Source organism: Melopsittacus undulatus, chromosome 7, assembly GCF_012275295.1.
Source record: "Melopsittacus undulatus isolate bMelUnd1 chromosome 7, bMelUnd1.mat.Z, whole genome shotgun sequence".
In the NCBI taxonomy this organism is placed as follows: domain Eukaryota; kingdom Metazoa; phylum Chordata; class Aves; order Psittaciformes; family Psittaculidae; genus Melopsittacus; species Melopsittacus undulatus.
In genome coordinates this window covers 56383338-56406603 of record NC_047533.1, presented here as the reverse complement: position 1 = coordinate 56406603, position 23266 = coordinate 56383338, and the positions used below count along the sequence as shown (strand labels likewise).

The 23266-nt window shown below is 41.3% G+C and overlaps 1 protein-coding gene across 6 annotated transcripts in view; it reads right to left on the bottom strand.

Moving 5' to 3' along the window:
* Positions 1-14945, bottom strand: part of EPHA5 (EPH receptor A5) — a 177572-nt gene extending 162627 nt beyond the window's left edge. For all 6 annotated transcript variants that reach the window (XM_034064705.1, XM_031048506.2, XM_031048508.2 and 3 more), the window contains exon 1: positions 14889-14945. In XM_034064705.1, coding sequence (XP_033920596.1) covers positions 14889-14927 — 39 coding nt within the window. In that variant the 5' untranslated portion in view covers positions 14928-14945. The remainder of the gene's footprint in view (positions 1-14888) is intronic.
* Between the last annotated feature and the right edge of the window lie 8321 nt (positions 14946-23266).

The window sequence follows — 23266 nt, the reverse complement described above, 5'->3', positions numbered from 1 at the left end:
GGAAAAAAAAAAAGTAGTGAAGAAAGGGCAGGGGGGTTGGAACTAGATGATCTTAAGGTCCTTTCCAACCCAGATCATTCTATGATTCTATGAAAAGGCTAGGATGTGGTTAACTTGCTTGTGGTCTCTATTTGCCTGAAATAGGGTGTGGGTAGTAGAGAGACAGAGATGACTGGTACATACCTGTAAAGTTAGCAAGAGGAGGCATAGCAAGATTCACTGAGAGCTGAAGTTTGACCAGATCAAGTTAGAAAGATTAGTTTTTCTTATAACAAAAACAGCTGTTAGCACAAGCTACAAAGGGATATGGTAAACTCGCCATAACAGACTAAATCAAGAAGGAATCCTTCTCCAGAAGATGTACTGGAGGTCAAATCAAGGTTACAGACCTACTGCAAGGACCCCTGAAAAATTTTCTATGCTGTACATGCCACAGGAGATTCAACTATGCAACATTAACAAACCCACTGGCCTTAAATCCTATGAAGCTACAACACCATTACCTTTAATTCACACATTCACAAATCTGTTCTTATTTTTAAATAATAACAACTAGCAAATACTATAATGTTGTACTTTTTTCCCAATTGTTTTACTCCACCAGAAAAGAAACTCAGTAAGAAACAGCATGTCCAGAATGTTAATGATTTGCAATTAACATATTTGAACAGCAGGGAGTTGCCCAACTTTCTTAATATTATTTTGATTATTTACATATTAACTGCAAAACTAGTTCAGTTTGCAGATTTAAAACTGTGCAGAACAGAGAAGAAAGGAAATTTGCCAAGTAATAGCTTTGGTCACAGCACTGTGTGTGAAAATATTGTTTTCATTCTAAATTCTCTCTTTGCTGCTTTATTTTTAAACAGACAAAATGCAGGTTAGGAAAAAAGGAAAGGGACAGTCTTTTTTAATGACCACAGTGAAGACTCTGCTAACTTAGGCTCATTCCCAGTTCAAGAAAACACAGGACATTTATGGCACTAACACCCATTTTGGGTCTCAGTGGCTTGCTTTATCCTTCATCTACGGGGACACTATGTGGTTTCCCAGCAGGGACAGATGCAACAGGGAATTCATCTGGGAAAAGCCCCTCTCATGCAAAAAAGCTCCGCACAGATTCTGGCTTCTGCCAAAGACCCTCCTCAGCACCTGGAGAGATGCACATCCAGCTTCAGCAAGGCCAGCCTCTGCAAACTGCAGAGTTTGATCATGTAGTTCCAACATCCCATGTTACTGCTGGACCAGCTAACGCTGCAAGCAGAAAAGCTCAGGACTAGCTCTGTGCTCAAAAGCAGCAGGGAAGAGAGAAGTCCAACAGGTTTCCCTAGACTAGTGATATCAAACTAAAAAGCTTTGCAAACACCAAGCAAGGGCTGCTTAACATTCCCGCTTTCTCTCCAACACCTTCACAGCAAAATCCTTTTACAAATGTTATACAGGCAGCATCATAACCAAATCCCCTAGGGGCTAATGACATTTGCCAGGTCAATACAGTACAGTAAATCTGTACATTTATATGGCTCTGAGAAACAGGCTCTCCCAGACTTAGTTACTATGATTCCAAAGGACACAGGTAGCTTTTGTCTTATCTGTACTGCCTGTCCACATTGAGACTACTCCTCTGCATTAAATATACCACACTCTGAATAAGCAGCACTTTGAAACTGAATCTACAAGGCTGGGGAAGATGAGCTTACAGCCTGTGTAATCAGCACAGATATTCAATTATCATTAAAATTAATAAGTAGGACAACAACCAAATCCCCTGACAGGTTTTGATTATCTCAGACTGGGTATTTATCAGAAATACTCTGACACACTGATTCATTGCACTCTGGCTGATAGGCACAAGTCGCTCCTTAACCCACTGTGGTTTCCTTCACACTGGAAGCGTGACATCCAACATCAGGAAAAGACAAGTACCACACAAGTAAGGAGATGGATATCTGAAACTGCGCAAAAAGGTTTGATTTGGTCTGAAATCTATTTCTAAGTGAACTATTCATTCTGTTCCTGTTCAGCAGCTGTACTCTACCTCACTGTAATTCTGCAGCAGAGCAACTGCAGTCACTACTTTTTGCAGGGAGGCATTGACCTGCAGTCACCTACTCTGTCACCTAACACCATGTACCAATGACTGTAACGCATTTATTTTCTGGTCATCTGACAAAACATCTTCAGTGACTGACATAACTAGCAATTAAAAACTTGGAAAAGACCTTAAAGATCATCTAATTCCAACTCCCTGCCATGGGCAGGGACACCTTCCACTAGGCCTGGTTGCCCAAGGCCCTGTCCAACCTGGGTTTGAACACTGCCAGGGATTGGGCATTCACAACTTCCTTGGGCAGCCAGCTGCCAGCAGAGGCAGAAGGTGTTAGTGTTTCTAGACAACTGGAAGAAAACAGCAAGTATAAGTCCTGCTTTTCAGAAACAGTTTCCCTACCCCACTTGGTATCTGCTCAGCACAGCTGGGTCTTGGGAATATCATCCCAGCAGGACTGCTCTCTACAAGCAGCACATCTACGTTTACAGAGAAACTCAAGCACCTAAAATAGCCATTAATTCTGAAAGATCATTTTCAATAAGTAGATATTTAAATTACAAAGTCCTGTCAGCACCTCTCCCGCCATGCCCTCACTCACTGGTTCTTGGTCTAGCTTACAGCCAAAGGCAAGGAAAAGGAAGGGCTGACTTGAACAAGAATAACACCAAGCCTGCATCTCTTCCTCACAACCGGAACAGAACTGTAAATGGATTAACTGTGTACACCAACATCTCAAATCACATTAAGAAATACTCTGTGCTATCTTCTCCTGGCAACTGCATTATGGACTATCAATATTACAGGAAGAATCATTGTTGTTACAGGAAGACCTTATTAGGCTAGGGCCAGGTCACTTACCCTAAAATAGTTTTGCTGAAATCAGATGAGAATTTTTTGCAGCATAAAGGCTCAGTCCTTCCCCCACTTCAGAGCCAAAAGTTCTCATCTTTGATACTGCTAGAAAGCATCCCAAAGAGCACAGCTTTCCACAGAAAGCACACATCTTTACACGCTTCTGGTTTACCTTATTCCAGCACAGTAACAGCTCTAGAGGACATTATTTTCTGTGTTTCAATATATAGTCCAACACCCCTGCAATGAGCAGGGACATCTTCAACTAGATCAATTTGCTCAAGACCACACCAAACCTGCTCTTAAATGTCTCCAGGGATGGTGCATCCACCACCTCTCTGGGCAGCATGTGCCAGTGTTTCACCACCCTCATTGTAAACAATTTTTTTCCTCACACCTAGCCTGAATCTCCCCTCTTTTGGTTTAAAACCATCACCCCTCATCCTATCACAACAGGCCCTGCTAAAAAGTCCCTCCTCATTTTTCTTATAGGCCCCTTTAAGAACTGAAAGCCCACAGTAAAGTCTCCCAGGAAGGGATCTCCCTCCTTTCTTTTTTCTCCAAGCTGAACAACCCCAGCCCTCTCAGCCTTTCCTCACAGGAGAGGTGTTCTAGCCCTCTGATCAATTTTGTGGCCCTCCTCTAGACCTTCTCCAACAGGTCTGTGTCTTTCCTGTACTGAGGACACCACAGCTGGACACAGGATTGCAGGTGGGGTCTCACAAGAGTAGAGGGGCAGCATCACCTGCTGATCACAATTTTTGGATGCAGCCCATGATACAGCTGGCCTTCTGGGCTGTAAGTGCACATTGCTGGCTTGTGTTCAATCTTTAATTCACCAGTACTCCCAAGTCCTTCTCATGAGTGCTCTCAATCCCTCCCTCCCCCAGCCTGCACCAGTACCAGGGGTTGCCCCAATCTAGGTGTTCAGGACTTTGACTTGTTGAACCTCATGAGGTTTGCATAAGCCCATTTCTTGAGCTTATGCATGTCTCTCTGGCTGGCATCCCATCCTTTGGGTGTGTCAACTGCACCAGTCAGCTTGGTGTTATGTGCAAAGTTGCTGACAGCACACTCAGTCCCACTGTCTATGTTGTTGATGAAGATATGAAAGAGCACTGGTCCCAGTACAGACCCCTGAGGGACACTACTTGTCACTAGTATTCATTCAGACATACAGCCACTGATTACTACCCTCTGGATGTGACCATCCATCCAAGTCTTCACCTACTGAACAGTCCACCCATCAAGTCCATATCTCTCTAACGCAAGAGAAGGATGCTGTGGAGGATCACGTCAAAGGCTTTATAGAAGTCCAGAATGACAACATCAAGCCCTTGCTTTGTTCACTGATTCAGTTACCCAATCACAGAAGGTCACTAGGTTGCTCACACAAGACTTGCCTTTGGTGAAGCCATGCTGGCTGTCTCAAAATAACTCCCTGTGTTCCATGTGCCTTAGAATATAGTTCCTATAAGAATCTGTTCCATGATCTTCCCAGGCACAGAAGAGAGGCTGACAGGTTGGCAGCTCCCATGGTCCTCCTTTCTACCTTTTTAAAAGGGGTGTGATATTTCCCTTTTTCCAGTCATCAGGGACTTCACCTGACTGCCATCAATTCTGAGACATCATGGAAAGTGGCTTGGCAACTACATCAGCGAGTTCCCTCAGGACTCTGGGATGGACCTCATCAGGTCCCAAAGATTTCTGTATGTCCAGGTTTCTCAAATAGTCACAAACCTGATCTTCACTTACAGTGGAAGGGACTTTGCTCCCACAGTTCCCACCTTGAAATTCATCCACTTGATAGGTGCTGGTAGAGAGCCTGCCAGTGAAGACTGACACAAAAATTGACAAGTACCTTAGCCTCCTGCTTGTCCATCATTACCAGTTTGCCATCCTTGCTCATCAGGGGGCACACTTTCTCTGACCTTCCTCTTCTGGATGACATACCTGTAACAAGCCTGTCTTGTTATTCTTTGCATCCATTGCCAAGTTCAGCTCCAGCTGCACCTTGGCCTTCCTGACTTCACCACTGCACAATTGGGCAGTGTTAATGCACAGCCTTAAAGGGAAAATAGGCTTTAAGGAATGGATAACTTCTCTAACAATTCAAACGCATCTGCTTAAAAATACAATAATATGATTTTTTCCTACTGTTCAGTTTGCTTAATCAGGAATTTAATGTAATCAAAACAATAGCTTGGCACTTGCTGGAGTAATGAACACAAAAGAGAAATAAGTAAAAGTATACAAGTTAAACGCTTACCAGAGCATTTTGGCAAGAAACAGGTATCTCATAATACTTCCCTTCTTGGACAGCAGCAATAGGAGGCAAATCAAGGGCTGTGTTGCAGGTGTTTCAGCATAGCCTGACAGCTGCAGCTTTTAAAAAGCCATCAACAATCTCTGCTCCTTGCTATCACCACCCGTCTCCTGAAAGCTGCCCCAAAGGTTCCCAGCTCCGCAGGCAATTCCTTGTCCTCCTCCACCAACATGCTGATGCACAGTTCCCACTCTTCTTGGGGGGGGGGAACACACCTGCTTCCTACCAACCCTTAGGGCCTCATCCTGCCCTCTCCTGAAGCTACCTGGCAACATCCATGGGTTATTCCATACTAAGAGCATACAGGGGTAGGTGAGCGTCATTCACTCCTAACTCTAAATCACTACTACACCACTTACATATTTTCAGTAACCCCTTTTGAATCAGCTTTGGATCAGCAATTTCCCATTACACATGGAAGAAATAACTGCTCTCTCCCCTAAACACTGACAGGTTCCCACAGACAACAGGCTTTATTTACTTATTTATCTATTTTTATGAGAGATTTTGTGTGGGCTTTTTTTTTTCCCCAAAACCCTTGGATCAGGCAGGGGAAGCAGCAGCCAAATCAAGTACTGCAATTCTTTCATACTCACTGTTCATCCCGTGGTATATAGACAATCTATCACAGCATCTTGGCAGCCTACAATGTCACAGTGATAAGGCAGATGACTGATAGTTGGGTGTCACCCATCTTCCCTTCAGCAGCATGTCATCATTCATGTTGGGAAGAACCTAAAAACTGGTGAGAGGAGCTGCCACTTTTCTTTGGAGAAGAGTTAACACACAGCTTCCGAAAGGATGTATTTGGATCCATGTGTACTCCTGGTACTTAACTTTCCATGCTGCTTTGGCACAGTATTTTGAATATTAAAAGTGGCCAACCTCATGATTACTACCTCCTTTAGTCAAACCACACTAAATCATATAGCTCTGCATGGTTTTTCTCCAAAAAAGAAAGACACCTTAAGGTTAACTAAGACTATAAAACAAAAATATTTTGAGGCAAAAAGAGCTTTCAACTGAAATAGTGTCATTTTCTTTCAATAGCCAAAAACCCAGTCCAACTCTCCCCTTTCATCTGTGCCCATAGCCTTCACGCACTGAAATCCACCCCATTTTACAAACAGGCACAGAGAACAGGGTGTCACCATTGTCAAGCTTTGAAAAACCTGAACCATTCTAATAACTTGAAAAATAGATGAAAGTTTTTCTAACAGCAATAGATGTTTGGTTGTTGAACTATTTCTTAAACAGCCGCTTATCAGGATTTTGCAGTAAAACAGCAGTCAATCAGAAAGCTCTTCTTGCTGGTTTTAAGCTAGATTATGAGTTTTCAAAACAGCCCTTTAATTTTTATTGTCTTGATACACTGTGCAATACACAAGGCAACCACTGGTCCTGAAGACAAAATAGCAGCTTCCATCTGAACGCTATTTTCAGGAGTTTTACATTTTAAATGTTCTCCTTCTAGACAAACATACCATGTGTTTCCCTTTCCAAAGTTAGCATTCATTTTATATGGGTTTTGAGCTGGCTTCCTGAATGAGTAACATGGAAAGAAAACCAAACAGGACTGCATTCTTGAATTTAGTTATGCCAAAAAAAAGTTATTAACCTGAATAAAAATATATGCTGTCAAATGGGGCAAGAGCAAGGCCAATGCATTTTAAGTCTTATAAAAGGATTATGCAATTAAGTGCTAAGTAACCCACTGACACATATATTTAGCATATGAAATAGTAATATACTGCAAAAATTCATCAACATAAGCTATAAAATCCTAATGCATGTTTTATAAACCCCAATTTGTTGTATATGCATTCTATAATGATAATATTTTATTCTGCAGGGTTTCAGATTCTCCATGATGGCACTACATTTATACATTTTAATTGTACTGTTACTAACTGTTGGCTACAAATACTTCTGAAACTGGCACAAAAGTAACAGAGAAAACAATGGATTTAGAAGATAAAGCTCTTCAAAGCTCTTTTATCCCCAAACATAATTCCTAGGCACTAAAGAAAAAAAAAATACTTTTTGGCATGAAAGGAGATTATTGTTTGCCCAATGAGCCTGTGTGGAGGAACCTAATGATGACAACTGTATTTACAAAGTGATATAGTGAAGGATCAGCCTTCATTTTTTTTCTGTGGTATATTTTCAAGACCAGGATAGTAATATATTATTCCTGTAATACACTTCTAGCCAAGATAAAGATTTGCTCTATTCTTAATCTTACTAGTATTAATTTATTTTACAGTACCTTAGAGTACTCTAGGCATTTTAGATCTCCTTTAATAAGAACCATGCCTCACAGGACACTGCTACCAAAGAAAAGCTTGATTCATGACAACAGCATACAAACCAAAGGGCAGGTAGCTGAGAGCCCAGGACAACAAGTTTAAGAGCATTCTCAAATGGAGTGAAAAGATTTAACTTCAGATAGGAGAGAGAACAGGAATAAAATGGTGAGGCTATTCAATGAGAACTGTTTTCCAGCAGGAGGTTCTCTGGTTTAAAAGCAGCTACATACTATAGCTGGAAAGGGTGAAAACATCACTTGGTTTATTCCTCCACAAAAGATGAACTCTGTTTGTCCAGAGTAACAAAGATGAAAGTCTGACCTTCTGTCAGAGTCCTCCTGTGAAAAAAAACACCACATCTGCCCCAAAGATGCCCCAGTATAAGGTCCTTTCCATCAAATTTAACCTGAACCAGCTTAGCTGAAACCAATCCTGGTTTTCTTGTCCTACTCATTATAAATCTGGGCAAGAAGTTATTCCTGTCTTCTCTGCATCCTTCAAAGTGGGTGGTTGTGGGCCAGTCCCATACTCTACGCTTCACCCAGCTCCATCAGCCTTTCCATACAAGATGTATCTTCCCATTGCAGAACTGATCTCTTTAGATTTGGATTGATATACTCAAGCACTGTGAAACAAATGCAGCTCTACAAGCACTGGCAAGGCCTGCAACTCAACCAGGGAAGTCCACCAATTCAAACAGTAGTCAGCTGGACTAATCCAGTTCTCTTGGCAGTGCCCCTATTCCCATAAACTCCAGCATCTTCAGTCTCACTCAAGGGCTTTCAGACTTTGAAACATGAACTCCGCACTGCTTTAAAATGCAGTTTAGTTCAATTACCACAAGGGTCCTGCATAACTACATTATTAGCCTCTGGTGTCTTTTCAGACCCAAAGCTCAACCTCTTTTGTTATAATTATGCTGCACAATGCAAGCATGCATGAATCACTCTGGCTCACTAAAACAGGCAGCATAACCAAAAGAAAACACAGAATCATGGCCCCAAGGATATAAGCATAAGTGACAATGTAAGCTTATGAAGAACCATAGAGGAGGGTCACAGAGGACAAAAATTTACATATACACAGATACTGCATCTTACCTTAAGAAATACTAGTGGAAAACAATCCCCCCCCCATGTATTTCCATTCTACTGAACTCAACATCATCCTCCAATTACTCATGGAAAATTCCTTTATTCTGCATGTAAAAGAAAATTTTATGCACCGCTTTGTTCAGTTTACTTCAAATACTTAGATGTGCATGCAGTGTTTCTTACCAACATGTGCATGCACAAAAGCACATATATATAAGCAAATCAGCCAAATTGTTGGTTTTAAGGATATCATTAATATATTTTTTCATGTACTCAGGTAGAAATTATTTCCATGATGCTGCAGTATGAATTGCATTCTTGACATGTTTGCAGTATGTGCTGGTTTTGGCTGGGATAGAGTTAATTTTCTTCATAATTAGCTAGTATGGGGCTATGTTTTGGATTTATGCTGGAAATAGTGTTGGCAAGACCTTTTCTGCCTCTCTCCCCATCCCAGCAGTGAGTAGGCTGGGATGCACGAGAAGCTGGGAGGGGACACAGGCAGAAAAGCTGACCTCAACTGACCAAAGGGACATTCCATACCATACAACACCAGGCTCAGCATATAAAGCTTGGGGAAGAAGAAGGAAGCAGAGGGATGTTCAGAGTAATGTTGTTTGTCTTCCTAAGTAATGCATGATGGAGCCCTGCTTTGCTGGAGATGGCTGAACACCTGCCTGCCGATAAGAAGTGTGGAATGAATTCCTTGTTTTGCTTTGCTTGCACATTTGGATTTTATGTAACCCATTAATCTGTTATCTCAACCCACAGGTTTTCTCACTTTTACCCTTCTGATTCTCTCCCCCATCCCACCAGGTGGGAGTGAGCAAGGGGCTGTGTGGGGCTTTGAAGCCAGCTGGGCTGAAACCACAACATATCCCTAGTTCCTCTTCTGTGCTGGTCACAGTCAAGAAACAGCTTTTGCAAGAGAAAACCAAACAATTACAGGCTGCCAGAAGTACTGCCCCAAAAATGCCAATTATAATCATAGCTACATGACACAGCTCAATGGTGCCAGGAATCCTCCTCCTTTCACTACCCCATATCCCTCCCCCTCTATTTTATTCCTGTCCCTGAGGGCAAACACTGCCTCCAGTCCAGGATTCTTGTATAAAAATCTCTATCTGAACTAAGATTGACATAGTGCAACATGAATCTATTCACAAACCATGCTGAGTAATCTAAACCGCTGTTATTTTTAACTTCAAAGAGGCACCCTCGGGTACCCGTGCTCAAAAGAATGAGCCAGAAATGCTGTTTGGGGAGTGAAAAAAGATATCAAACCCACCAGTGTCCTTCATAAATGAGAAGCAACTTGAAGAATCAATCTGGCTGAATTTACCCCCTGACTTTTGGTATTTGTCCTTATTAATCACCAAAAGCAGGGGCAATTGTCTTTGCTCTCACCATTCACACACAAGAAGTCATCTAGCCTCATTTTCTGCAATGAATAAAGAATTGTAACATCTCCACAGGACCAGGTTTCTTAGTACATGCTTATTTTCCTGTCTGGGCCTAAAAAGAAAATCCCAGCTGATGGAGCTGTGCCATGAGCCACAGAACACGGCCAATTCCTCAGGGACCGCAGAGGCTTTCCTGTTCTGTGCTACAGGAAGAGCAGGAAAATCAATGGGAAGTAGAGGAGATGGGAGAGGACCCCATTACACAAAAGCAAAGCAGGTGTGCAGTTTTCTGACTGGAACAGAAAGAGTTCTTCTAAGCTGTAAAGAAGTTTTAAAATACACCCTGAAAGGAAGGAGGGTCTGAAACAAGCAAATCAGTGCTACTACAGCCACTGGAACAAAAATCAGACATTATCACTGAATAAAACAAGTCAGGTAAAAGAAAACAGCTTTGCAGTTATCTGGATATTGTTAAAAGTGGTTATGTTTTCACATGGCCATCCAATACAACTGAACAGCACAGGCTGATAGGAGATTCTCTCCCGCTATGGTTTTTCAGGGAGTCAAAATGTATCACTGAGTCTCCTGACAAAACAAGGGAGGAGATGAGGTGATGCAGCCTGCAAACACCCTGTATTTAGGCTTATGTGTACTTACATATGATAAAATGCTTAGTATGGCATGTGCAGGCAAGTGCAGGCAGTTTCTGTAGGTCACAGCTAGTCAGTGTCACAGCCATATATAACGTACTTGTAAACCTCTGATGTGCCCAATTCAGATAATCCTAAGCAACACTCCAGGAATCAGTCCAGAGGTAAAAGACTTTGTAGACCTCTGTATTTTAATGCATAGCTTTAATAAAAAAGCCTGACTGGCTTTGTTGATGTATTTGGAAGGTTTCCTACTGCACAAGAGGGACCAGACTTTTCTGATATAGCCTCTGGTAACTCTAATAACCTCCTCCAGGTTAAAATAAACTTCCATGAGCTACAACACGAAGTCCAGATTGTCCCTTTGGCAGATAATAACAGGATCAATTCCCAGCCTGAGCTGAAAAAGTAGCAGCTGACCACAAACCATTGGCAGGGAGAGTCCTTTTTCTGAGCTCCATGGCCATGCAGACCTCACAAAGACTTTGCTCACGCTCTAAAAGCTATAACTGCAGGTTTAAGAGCTGACTGCTCAACTGCTGCAAGCTGATGAACCCACACAGCCAGAGAAGGCCTCCTGGGGCAGCCAGGAAGCCACACTACCACATTAATCTTTCAGAGCAAAGCAGCAGAAAGAAGAAAGCACCTTCTGCTGCACAAAAGCTGGTTCTTCACACCAGGAGACATTGTTTCAACCCCGGCTTGGCCACAGCATCATTCAGTCACATCATTTCATTTCGACTGGTCACTCAATACTCCATATAAAAGGAAAAGGGGGATTTTTCTTGCCTTCATTGTGCATGGGGTACATGAAGGACACCCAGGTTACAGGGATAATGGACAACACCAAAACCTGCACTGAATAAGCACCCAGCTAGAAAAAGCCCTGAAGGGACAACTCTTGCCTAAAGTGCTGGTCTCCTTTTCCCTAAAACCCATTACTCACAAGATGAGCTGGTGTACACTGTTTATCAGTAGATATAGGTCTGATCTTGTGGGGACTAAAGCAGCTGCAGTGCTTTATCTGGAATTACAGACATGAAACAGGTCGACCTCTAAAACTCATCTGCCTGCAGACTAGAGGATCAGTCTTCTTCCCAATCACTGCTGCTTTCATTTCCCAAATTAGATCATACTTTCCCATTATGTTCAGCTAAAATGGGGTAAGCAACAGGCTAAACAAGGGCAGCTGGACGTCCCTGGAGCATGGAATGTCTTAAAGCTTTAATACACAAAAATTACCACGACACACCACTGCAATAAAAATTTAGATGACAACACCTACACAAGATGTGCCAAAGCACTATTTTGGCTTGACAGGGTATCTTACCCCCATTGTTTTGGTGGGGTTTGTGTTTGGTTGGGGGTGGTCTTATTTGTTTGTTTTTTATAAATGTGGAAATCTGATTTGAAAAACTACCAGCTTGAACATTTGTAATACACAGATAACTTCTCCCAGGCGCTCCCATACAACTATGAAGACTAAATACTTGCTTTCTTTAACAGCAGCTGTGCTCCTGGTGCAATCTCCTACTTGCAGCAGATGTAGTACTAAGAAAAACACTGTATCCTTAAGATTCATAATAGAAATCAAGTGGAGAAGCAGCAACACTAGAAGCATGGAAGGGTACTTCAAAAGTTAATGTATCTTTAGCTGGAACTGTATCACCATTGAATTGCTATCATGCGTGACTAGACTCTACAGAATACTGTTAATAACAGTAATAAAATATCATGGATCAAAAAGCTTATTTCAGCACATAGTCTGCATCTACACACTATAGTGTTGCAAAGTGTGACACATTATGACATTTCTGCTTCTTTCCTTGATTCAGGCACATACACAGGCCTTCCAAGATATTCCCCAAGAGGACATCTTGAAATAACAAATTTGCATGATAATACCTCAAAAAAAAAATAGCTGCGTATCTCTGATGTCAGTTAAAGATCCTTCCTTTTACAAATTCAGATCCTGAAGTGAATTACTTTAAACCTTTCTACAAGTTATACCTTTTTTAAAAGACTAAGTAAACAGTGTATGAGTGCAGCATAGAATCATAGAATAGTTAGGATTGGAAAGGACCTTAAGACCATCTAATTCCAACCCCCCTGCCATGGGCAGGGACACCTCACACTAAACCATATCACCCAAGGCTTCATCCAACCTGGCCTTGAACACTGCCAGGGATGGAGCATTCACAACCTCCCTGGGCAACCCATTCCAGTACCTCATCACCCTAATAGTAAAGAATTTCTTCCTTATATCCTGTCTAAACCTCTGCTGTTTAAGTTTTAACCCATTTTACACCTTGTCCTATCACTACAGTCCTTAATGAACAGTCCCTCCCCAGCATCCCTGTAGGCCTGTAGGCATAGCTGAGTGCAGAGTGGATAAGTCAGTTGGAGAAGTAACTCTGGAGAGTACTTGCAAAACACTGCAACTGTATTAGGCAAAAAAAAACCAAAAGACAATTGGACTGACCTCCTAAATTTTTATGATGTCCCATGAAAACGAAGATTAAGAGGAGATCTCTGGAAATTCAAACCCAACTGCCTGATTCACTTTTTATTTGTGGAAGTTAATTTAAGGAAGGAAAAAAAATAAATCTCCCTATTGAGTGAGTAACCATTCATTTGGCATTCATGAGTGCACTTCCAAGTGCGGTTTGGAAACTGAGCTTGTAAATGTAGAAAGGTTTCTCTAAATAATTAAAAGATACAACTGAGGTGTTTGCATGGGATATTTAGCTTTACATTTACTCATCTACCTATACAGACTCAGCAGTCTTCTGTACTCGTCAGGCCTAGTTATCTTAATACTGATATTCCTGTCAGGACATTGGAATATACAGCAACTGTGCTTTATACCACAGGAAAAATACCAAGAGGTGTTCAAGAAAGGAAAAATCTTCTATTAAGAAGTGGATATCGGGATCTTCATAGCATGCCATGGCACCAGCACATTGCTCTGTTAGCACATCTAGTACTTGTTATTCTGATGACCACACATGCAAGGTGACCAAGTTTAGTTCTCAGCTTTAAATTAATAGATTTTAAAAAAACTATTGTTATAGACTTTGACCACAACAGGATTAGGTCTTGAACTAAGCTGAGGATAAACTCAGCTCCCCATGTAGCCTTTACATCACTGCCATGCAGCTTGCCTGAGTGAAGTTGCCATTTCTACCACCTTTCATTCACACAGAACACATGGAAAGCCACTGTGTCATTCACTCTGTAATATATATATATTTATATATGCAGGGTTGGCTGCATTTCATATAAACACTGCCACCATTTTTATGACAATCCAGCTGGAGCCCAGGACAGTTTTGCAGCCCATTTCAGCTGGTGACTAAAGCTCTGAAATAACACATTCCTGAGAGCTGCTCTGTTGGAGGGCTCAGTCATGCAGCATTTCTGTGTTGGGATGATTTCTCACCTCAGATGGTGCTCATGGCTCCAGGAACTGACAGGAACACTCAGCACTGTGAATAAGTCAACATTTCAAGACTACCGAAGCTCTGTCACAGTACAGCATTAAGGATGCCCAAGACAAGCCAAAGTCACAGCAATGACTGTTCACATGATGCAGTCAGGCCAGGCAGACACAATGGAGGGTATTAATGCATCTAAACTCCAATACTTATTTCGGGTATGAAATTAGGAAGCCAGGTTCTTTCAGTTCTCAGTATAGGTAATGGTAAGGGACAGAGGCTCTTCATGGTGTTTAAAACTCAGCTCCTGCTTCAGTTTTATCAGGTCTCAGAACTTTATCATGGGCCTGAGAAGTGTTTCTAAACTGCCCTGCTTATTTAAATCTAACAGCAGTGTCTCAGGGCCTGTGTTTCAGAAAAAGATTTCCAGGAAATTGTGTTGTACATTTGCCTCAAAGGCTCAAAGAGAGCAGGAATTTATAGTTTGAAAAAATTTAAATAACCTCATGGATTTTCTTGGTGAGGGAAGGAGCGAGGGGGTTGACTTATGGGGTTTTTTTAATACTTGTGGCTGGCTCCACTGCATAAATAAATCAATCCCCTAGCCACACAGCTCCATTTTTCCAGTCACAGCTTGTTGTTTTATTTTTCTCCCTCCATTGCTGACAAACCACTCCAGGGAGTTTTTAAACCCAGTAGTCTACTTTCCAAATGGAAACGATTAGTATAATTTGCAAGAGAGAAAGCAAACAACAACAGAGACTTACCCCATTTTTGGGGTAGGCTATCCATCCTAGATCCCCCATTACCGTCCGTGAGTCCAGTAAATTCACTGAAAATAAGAGGAAAAAAATGTTAAAGATGAATGGATTACGACATTCAATAAATATTTCAAGGTTTAGGTGGCTAGAGTAAACAAGGTACTTAAAACTAACCAAGGAAGTTAGATTTTTGTAAAGCAGAATAACAATGCTGCAACTCCTCTAACAATGAGGTCATACACTGAAAACAGTTCTATGTATGCATTACTTTATTCCATTGAGATCTGCCACTGAAACCAAGATGCAAATGCACTAAACTCTTGTAAAATCCAGATCCTTCCCATTCCTAGGATCTAGTCTTCTGTGGGGAATAAATACATAATGCATACTGTGTGTTTATGTGCATATGTAAGACATAAAGTACATAGCTGTACATACAAACACCTATGCAGGTTCACACACACATTCCTTCTAAGGTAGCACACGTTATAGCATAAACAGGCCTTGAAGACAAAATGAAACACGAAACAACAGATGCAGAGTTTCCAGATTATCATTAATTCGAAGTATTTTATGTGCAGGTATTATAGAATTACTGTTACCAGGAATCTATTCTTTTCTATCTCCCACATTTTTCCCCAAGTCTGACAATTTCATTATAATGTATCCAAGGGATAATTTTTTCCACAGACACACAAATTTGGAGGAGTTTTAAAACACATACGCAATCAGCAATTTATATAAAGCAGCAAAAAAAAAAATCCTAAGCTTTTAACTTTTCCTCCCCCCTAATTTTACCTGAAATATTGAGTAAAAAGTGTGGAGTAACTAAATCTAAACACACACCTAACTCAGCTAAGAAAAACTATACGAGCTTCTGGTGCTGAACTTTAACCTCCTGTATTTAGGGTTTTAAATCTTGAAGTAAAAAGCTTGTCTCTGCATAAACAGCTGTCATCCAAAATCTCAACCTATGAAGAACTTTCTTTTACTTTAGAAGCACACTTCCTTGTCTTTGGATTACAACACTCACGTCTCACAGTATATTTGTCTGTGTGGTACCTCACTTTTTGTACTCATGTCCTTCCTGAAAAGGAAGCTATTTCCCTGGGTCTTCAATTCCTGATCTTCTCCTTGCTCTTTGAAAATCCCACTGGAAGTTTTCCCAGTTGGGCTTTCAAGACTTCCCAGCCCATGATGATCTAGCACAAGAACAAGCCTGAAACAGATGGAGAAGGCTCTGTGCTTGATTCTTTCACAAATGCAACCGTGTAGGTACTTAAACATTGCTAGAGAACAGAAACAAGCAGGTTGCGTGCACAAGTATAAAGGATGTGAGTATCATAACCCTCACCACTAATTCTTTATCGGGCTGATTTGCTGCCACTGCACATCGAAATTCACCAACAGAAATGACTACGAAGTATACAGAGCCTACCTTACACCAGCACAGGTCACCCCACTGCAGGGAACTGCAGACAAAATTACCAATGCTGCCATGTAAGTTCCTCAGATATCAGGATTACACTGTTTCCAGAGAAACAGTAAGAAAACCCCTAAGTAGCTATACTAAAAGGTATGTTCCTTTAAAATCTTAAATATAATATTAAATAATATAAATATAAATAACATAATACAAAATATAACATTTTTAAATTATTAAACAATAGATTTGGTTAAAAGAAGAAAAGAAAAAACACAACAAAGTTCTCTGAGTCAGTTTGGTCTTCATCATTGTACCCATACTGAAGGCTGACTGCTATAATCCCTTGTACACAAAACCAGCCCAAGACACAAAAATATAACACTCAGACAGAAAAACTATCAGTTCTCAGCTCTGGCATCAAATATCTATCTTAGAGAGCTGTCTATCCAGACATTCTCACAACGTATGCAAGTATTACTACAGGACACTACTATAACTTATATAGATGTTCTACCTAGCCAAGTACGTTTTCATTAAGTTGAGCAAAAACATTTGGTAGCTCAGGGTTTTCATGCCTGGAATGCTTTCTCCTGCCAACACAGAAAACAGTTGGGAGCTGGCAATGTTACCAATCTACAGGACATTTGGTGGAAGCAATACTTAGAGGCCACAATGAACTATATTCACAGTAAGCAAACATACAATTAGGTGGCTTTCCACCTCATAGCCCAGGCAAAATAAAAGCATTCCTATTACCTACCACTAGATGTGTCACCCAGTGCTGGGCAGCCTTTCCTCTCCCAAAGTCTTAAGGAAAAATGCACATTAATTTCTCCCATTCCAGTTGAAGTCAAGCACTAGTATCCAAGTGCTCCTGAACCACACCGCAGTTTCTTTTCAATAGGAGAAAAAAAAATGATCCTAATATATTCTTCACAATAGGACATACATAAATAGCATACAGTTATAATACAGGACAAGTTATTTTAAAAAGCAAGAGACAGGAGTGTGATTGCCAAACTGGCAGGTTTACTCAAATTCCTTCTATTACAGTCACTGTAATTAAACTGTGCAGAACAATATATTCCTGTCGTTAAGTTGAAATGGATTCAAAACAAGTATTGATCTACATTGTACAATTTAATTAAAACTTGTCCTGGAGATGCTACTAATGAATGTAATTAGATGGTGTGTTTGATGCCACAAACTTCTTCATAACATGCTAATTAAAGAAAAGAAGAAAAAATGTTTTATTCAGGCATCAGATCATAAAAATAACAAGATACAACTAAATATTGTATTATCATGCTATCAATGACAATTTTAAAATTGCAGTTATTAACTTCAATTTCAAAATAATTTTCTGCATATGAAAAGATAATACAACCCATTCAGCCCTAACTCAAGTCAGTGAGAAGCTCCTACCGGTGAGTCAGCCAGCAAAACTGAATATTAAAACTCCAGTTAGAAAAGACTCAATTCCTTCCTTATTGGAGTAGAATTATGCATAGAATAAAAATATATAGGAGATGACTGGATACACCTTTTGACAGGTGTGGCACAGTAACCCAAAATTCACATACCAGAAAGACAAAAAGCAACAAGTGACTTTAAGCTCCCCCTGTAGTCAGGCTACTCTGCAATGGAGGGGCACCTAGCACAGCCCACACAACTCTGGGGGGGCTAAGTCTGTTCCGTATGTTTCTGCCCAGGACTGCTTTCACAGTGTATCTTCTGAAATACCACATTACATTGATCTGCCAGGAATATATTTAGCCAGCAGTTATTCTAAATTGCCTGAATGAACCATGCGCATTTTTGCTGTGAGAATGCCCAAAATTCTGATACAAGCACAAATTACCACTGTTTCATCTAGACACAAGGTATCTTCATCTTCTCCATCAGTACCCTACCCATCCATTGCCAACACATCTGTCCTTTACTTGCATCATTGCCAGGTCCCAGTCCCACCTTGATTCAGCCTTGAATCATGCTAGAGCCCTGCCCTGGCATCCCCTCTCCAAAGGCATGGCTTCTCTAATGGCCCAGCTGCAAGAGCTCTCCACACAGGGTGCTACCAACACTTTTGGGACACACAGGCAGCCTTTCCATCCCCCTGCCAGAGAGGCCACCAGCACATGGTCCCACCGCACAAATCCATACAGGCTCTGCACAAACTGTCTTCCCATCACCTTCCAGCCTAGCACAAACAACATTTTTGCTGAAATAGATATCATTAAAAAAAAAAAATGCAGATTGGCCAGGTTGGGGAAGAAACAGTGGGAAAACAGCAGCTAAAATAGGTATGTGCAACACAGAGGAAACCATTTTAGCAGAAACTTCATAGAAGGGCTGCCACCATCCCAAAAAGATGCTTCCACATTGCATGGCTACTTGAGATGAAGTTTTTTGCACCCAAATAAAAACCCCTGAAACTGGCTTTCATTCAAGCCACAGCAAGAAAGAGACCAGAGGTTTTCTCCAGAGCAGCAGAACCACTTTGTCCCCATCCGACTTGTGATGACCATCAGCACGCATTTGGGTATGGGTAATAACCAACTGATCCAAACATTCAGGTCATTGAAGGAGGTAATTCAGGAAAGCCTCCAGTTATGTTACTTGAGGCTTCCACACTTCAAGAGGTCTAGTGCCAGTTCCCATATAGCTTAGGGCTCCTGGGGTAGTCCCAATGTTGTAGATACTCCACAGTCATAACCCAGAGCTGTACTCAGCAGAACTCAGTGCAGGAGTGCTTACACTGAAGAAATCTCTTCAGAAATTGCTTGCAGCTCTGCTTGGTTCATAATCTTAAAAGCCTCCAAAACAACAGATCTCACTTATTCCCACTTTCTTTTTCCTCAGCACTAGCTAGCTATGTCTCAACAACCAAGCAAGAAACCTCAGAGCCCATAAGCACACACGTAACCTGTATCTTTGCCAGCAAACTTGGAAGAGGCACATACAGCAGCAAATGTTTTCTGCTCATCTCCACCATCAGTGCATCCATCCCACAAGCCCTAATTATTTCTAATGCTCAGTCAAGGGGAACACAAAGCCACGCAGATCTATATCATCATTAATTTCTATGCCTTCAGGGTAGGATAAATGATGATTAAGTCTAAAGTTATACCATAGTCTTTTTTCCTTTTTAATACAGAATAGCCCAGGGAATTTGCACACGCTCTTGTTCTCAGACAGGCTGGTTGCTACAGGTGAACAATCAAGTCACAGTAAAACCAGTCATGATCTATAAAACTTTGCCCTGATCTCTAGCTGGCACATTAACAGTGTTCTTTTCACTCAGGAATCTCTGACAGGGAGACTAGATACAGCTTTTTACTCAAATGTCCCTGTCACATTCTTACAGCCAGTATTTAACAGCTTCACCATGGCTGCAAGAAGCACAAGAAATACCAGGGCTGATGGTATTCAGCATTCACCTAAACCAATATTGCTGTGTACACAGCAAAACACACCATCCGACAGCGCTATCTAACACAGTGCCATGTGGCGCTATCAGGCAAAAGCAGGACATGTTCATCATAATGATACAATGCCTGAAGCACAAGCTACTGGTCTATGGACTTCAGTTTTGGTCATGCCATTTAAGCAAAATGGCTCTTCTGGATCCAGTCTGGAGCACAATAAGCTTCTTCACTCCAATTTCAAATGCAGGAGGGGAGGAGAAAAGGGGAAACAATCTGGGAGAATAAATAAAAAAGCCCTACCAACAGTCTAAAGCACTGAGCACTTCTGACCCTACCAGCAACACAACATTTCAGTATGTAAGGATATTCCAGAAAAACCTTCATTGCTCACATAACAGGAAAATCTCTGCAGGAGTACAAAAAATTGAACTCTCCTGCGTTGCCACAGTCTTTGAGAGGATTTCTGCTAAATCCTCATGCACTGGAATAGTTCTGCTTTTCAGTAGCATCATTTGCAGGCTACAGCCTATCACAGGGCACACTTTACCAAAATTTATCCTGAAAAATTGCTCTAGAACAGGCAAAATGATCAGGATAACAAAAGCTGATGGAGTTCATGCCATGAAGCTGTAAACCCAGAAGAATCTTATTTAACTAAAACATACCTAAAGCAGCAGGAAAAGAACATCCTTTTTGAGCAAATCAATACCCTATAAGCACAGTTCCCATCACAAAACAAACAGAAGAAACCTTCCTTAATGCCTCCATAAATATTTCAAAACATCACATGATTTCTAATATTTCAAGCAAATGAAGCAATACTCCAGTTTTATGTATTTGTTACAAATTGAACATGAATACGAACATTGTTTTAGGTAGCCTGAGTCTTAACTCCCATGTGAAAAAAACGTGTGAATTAAGTGCTTCTACATCCTCCTCAAGGTTTCTTCTGCAGACCCTGGCCCCCTTCACTCTGCAGGACCCAGCCACCCATGGGAAGGCCGGAGCTACATCAAGGTAGCCCCAGAGATGACCATAGCTTATGGGATCAACTACATTTAAAGTACTTGTGAGAAACCTCTCATGGGAACACTCACACACTGCCAATTAAACATTAGGTGAAACACTCTGCTGAATGGGTGTCAAGGAACATGACAAGATGTGACAGCAGCACTTTGTGCCCAACCCTTACTGGGAGGTCTCCTGAATAGCATCACAGGTTTTCTACCAAGCTTCATTCCCTTGCTCTCCTCCTCTTTCCTCTGCCCAACACAGGGGTATAGCTGTCAAACACGTCACCATTAACAGAGCTGGTTCCTCCTGACACTGCATACCTCCCCCATTCTTTCTCATGCATTCCTGGAGTTCAGTGCTACCAAGACACACTGACTGCAGAGGACTCTTCATCATGAGTTTTCCTGCTTCATAAATCTTCACTAGTTTTATTACAGTATTGTTGCTATTCATTTTCCAATTGTTTTCCCTGATGTGCCAAGTATTTCTTCGAGAAGTATAAATCCAACGCACTCCAATGAGTGACAGTCGAAAATAATCCAGGAAAACAAAAACAACCAAAAAAACCAAACTCCTAGAAGAAATCAAAGCCATCAGGGAGCAGACATTTTGAATCAATTAACTTCACTGAGTTGGGACCAAACACAACACACAGGCAAGAACCTCTGAAACATTTCCATCAGTGGAAACAAGCTACAGCAGAGTGCAAGCTGTAGCAGTACCTATTATTTATGGCCCACTGGAGGAAGAAAATATACACTACTTAATGAACTAGCAAACTAATATTAACTGCAGATTTATATTTTATTATGTTGGCTTCATTCTGCTCCAAGTTTTCTCATGATTCTCTTTTATAGCAAAAGCCAAAACACTAGAATCTGCATGAGAGATTAATAGGTTTTTAAGGCCAGATGGACAACTGCAATCATAACATCAGCTAGAGAATTTTAGCCAGTAATTTCTGTGTTAGGGTAATTTGTTTGAACACACTGCTTATGAGGGGTGCAATGCTGCCCTTTGACAAAATTCTTTGGGTTGGCAGCATTTTATCCCCCACAGGCACAGCATCAGCTGCAGCACCAGGAAATGGGACACCAAGCCATGTCAACAACCAGACTCAGTTCCTTACTAGGACCTACATAAGAGGCAGTTGTTTGCTCTTCCCACCATACATAACTTAAAGCAGAAGCTCAGGAGATTATTAGCTTGACATCAAAATACTTGAAAACTTAAAAACTTCAGTATGGTTTTGCCTTTTTTTTTATGGCAAACACCCCCACTCCCACCCAAAATCACCACATAATTCAGAATTATTTATTCACTGTGAATAAAGCTAGTAAAATACTTCCAGTCCCACTCATAAGACCCAATGCAAACAACACTGTACCACTAGGACTGATCTCTGAGCTGGCCACAGCACAAGTCTTCTGGGGAAACCATCTGGGCAAGTAACATTCTGCCAGTAAGAATGAAGCAGCAGCTTCCACTGAGGGCAAGATACAACCAGCACCTGCAATCAGCAACCTGACAAGCAGCCTGTATGAAGAAACAAAATACCAGTGTTGCCTGCAGACCCAGGGTCTCCAGCCACTGCAATCCATTGAGGGACACAGTTTCTTAAAGACCCTACTTCAAGCAGGCACCTTATTAAACGCACATATAAAGTCAAGCCCTGAAAATCCCACCAGCTTCCCAGCACAATCAAAACACCTGCTGGCAGTGCTAAGGTGACATCTCACCTTCTTCCCTAAATCTGAGCATTATCAGCTAAAACCAATACAGTCTCCATTCCTAAAAGGTATCCTAAAAGACATGGTGAACAAATTCTGTATGCATATAACTAACAAAAGGAAAGAATTCTGGCACAGACACATCCAGACCTGTCAAGGCTGTCAGCTTTCACTACCAGTGGACTTGCAAGACCTCACTGTCCAGCACCAATAAAGCCTTCCTGTTGACAATAATGACTACTCTGCTGCCACTGAGCTCACTCAAGTATAAAAAAAGGAACTGACATAATGCTTAGATAGCATTTGGTGGGAGGGGGGGAATGTTTAAGATGATCTATCAGCTTTTCAGGGGGTTGACAGCTTATCCCTTCTATTTCTGTTGAGGGAAGAAGATGGAGGTTGCTAGGGGGAACAGCACATTGCCAACACATTCAAAAAAGTAGTGTGTAAATATTAGTAAAGCAAAGATGGATAAACCAAAATGGCCAAAGATTTTTCAAAAATTAACTTGTAAAGGCAAGTTTGCAGATAATTTCACCAAGTAGTTACACTGGTTTGGGACACAGCTTCAAAAATGATACACGTCCACCCAGAAACATCATGAATTGCACATTATTGATACTGAATAATTTATTTCCTCCCAGGCGTTTCTCTATCCTGTCAGAGAATTAGGTAGTTCAGACTGGTTGGCCTGACCTCTTTCTAACATTAAGTGATCCAGGTTAGAGAACCCAGAAGTTAAGAACTTGGCAAGACTCTTCAACACTGTCCCCTGCACCAAAATGA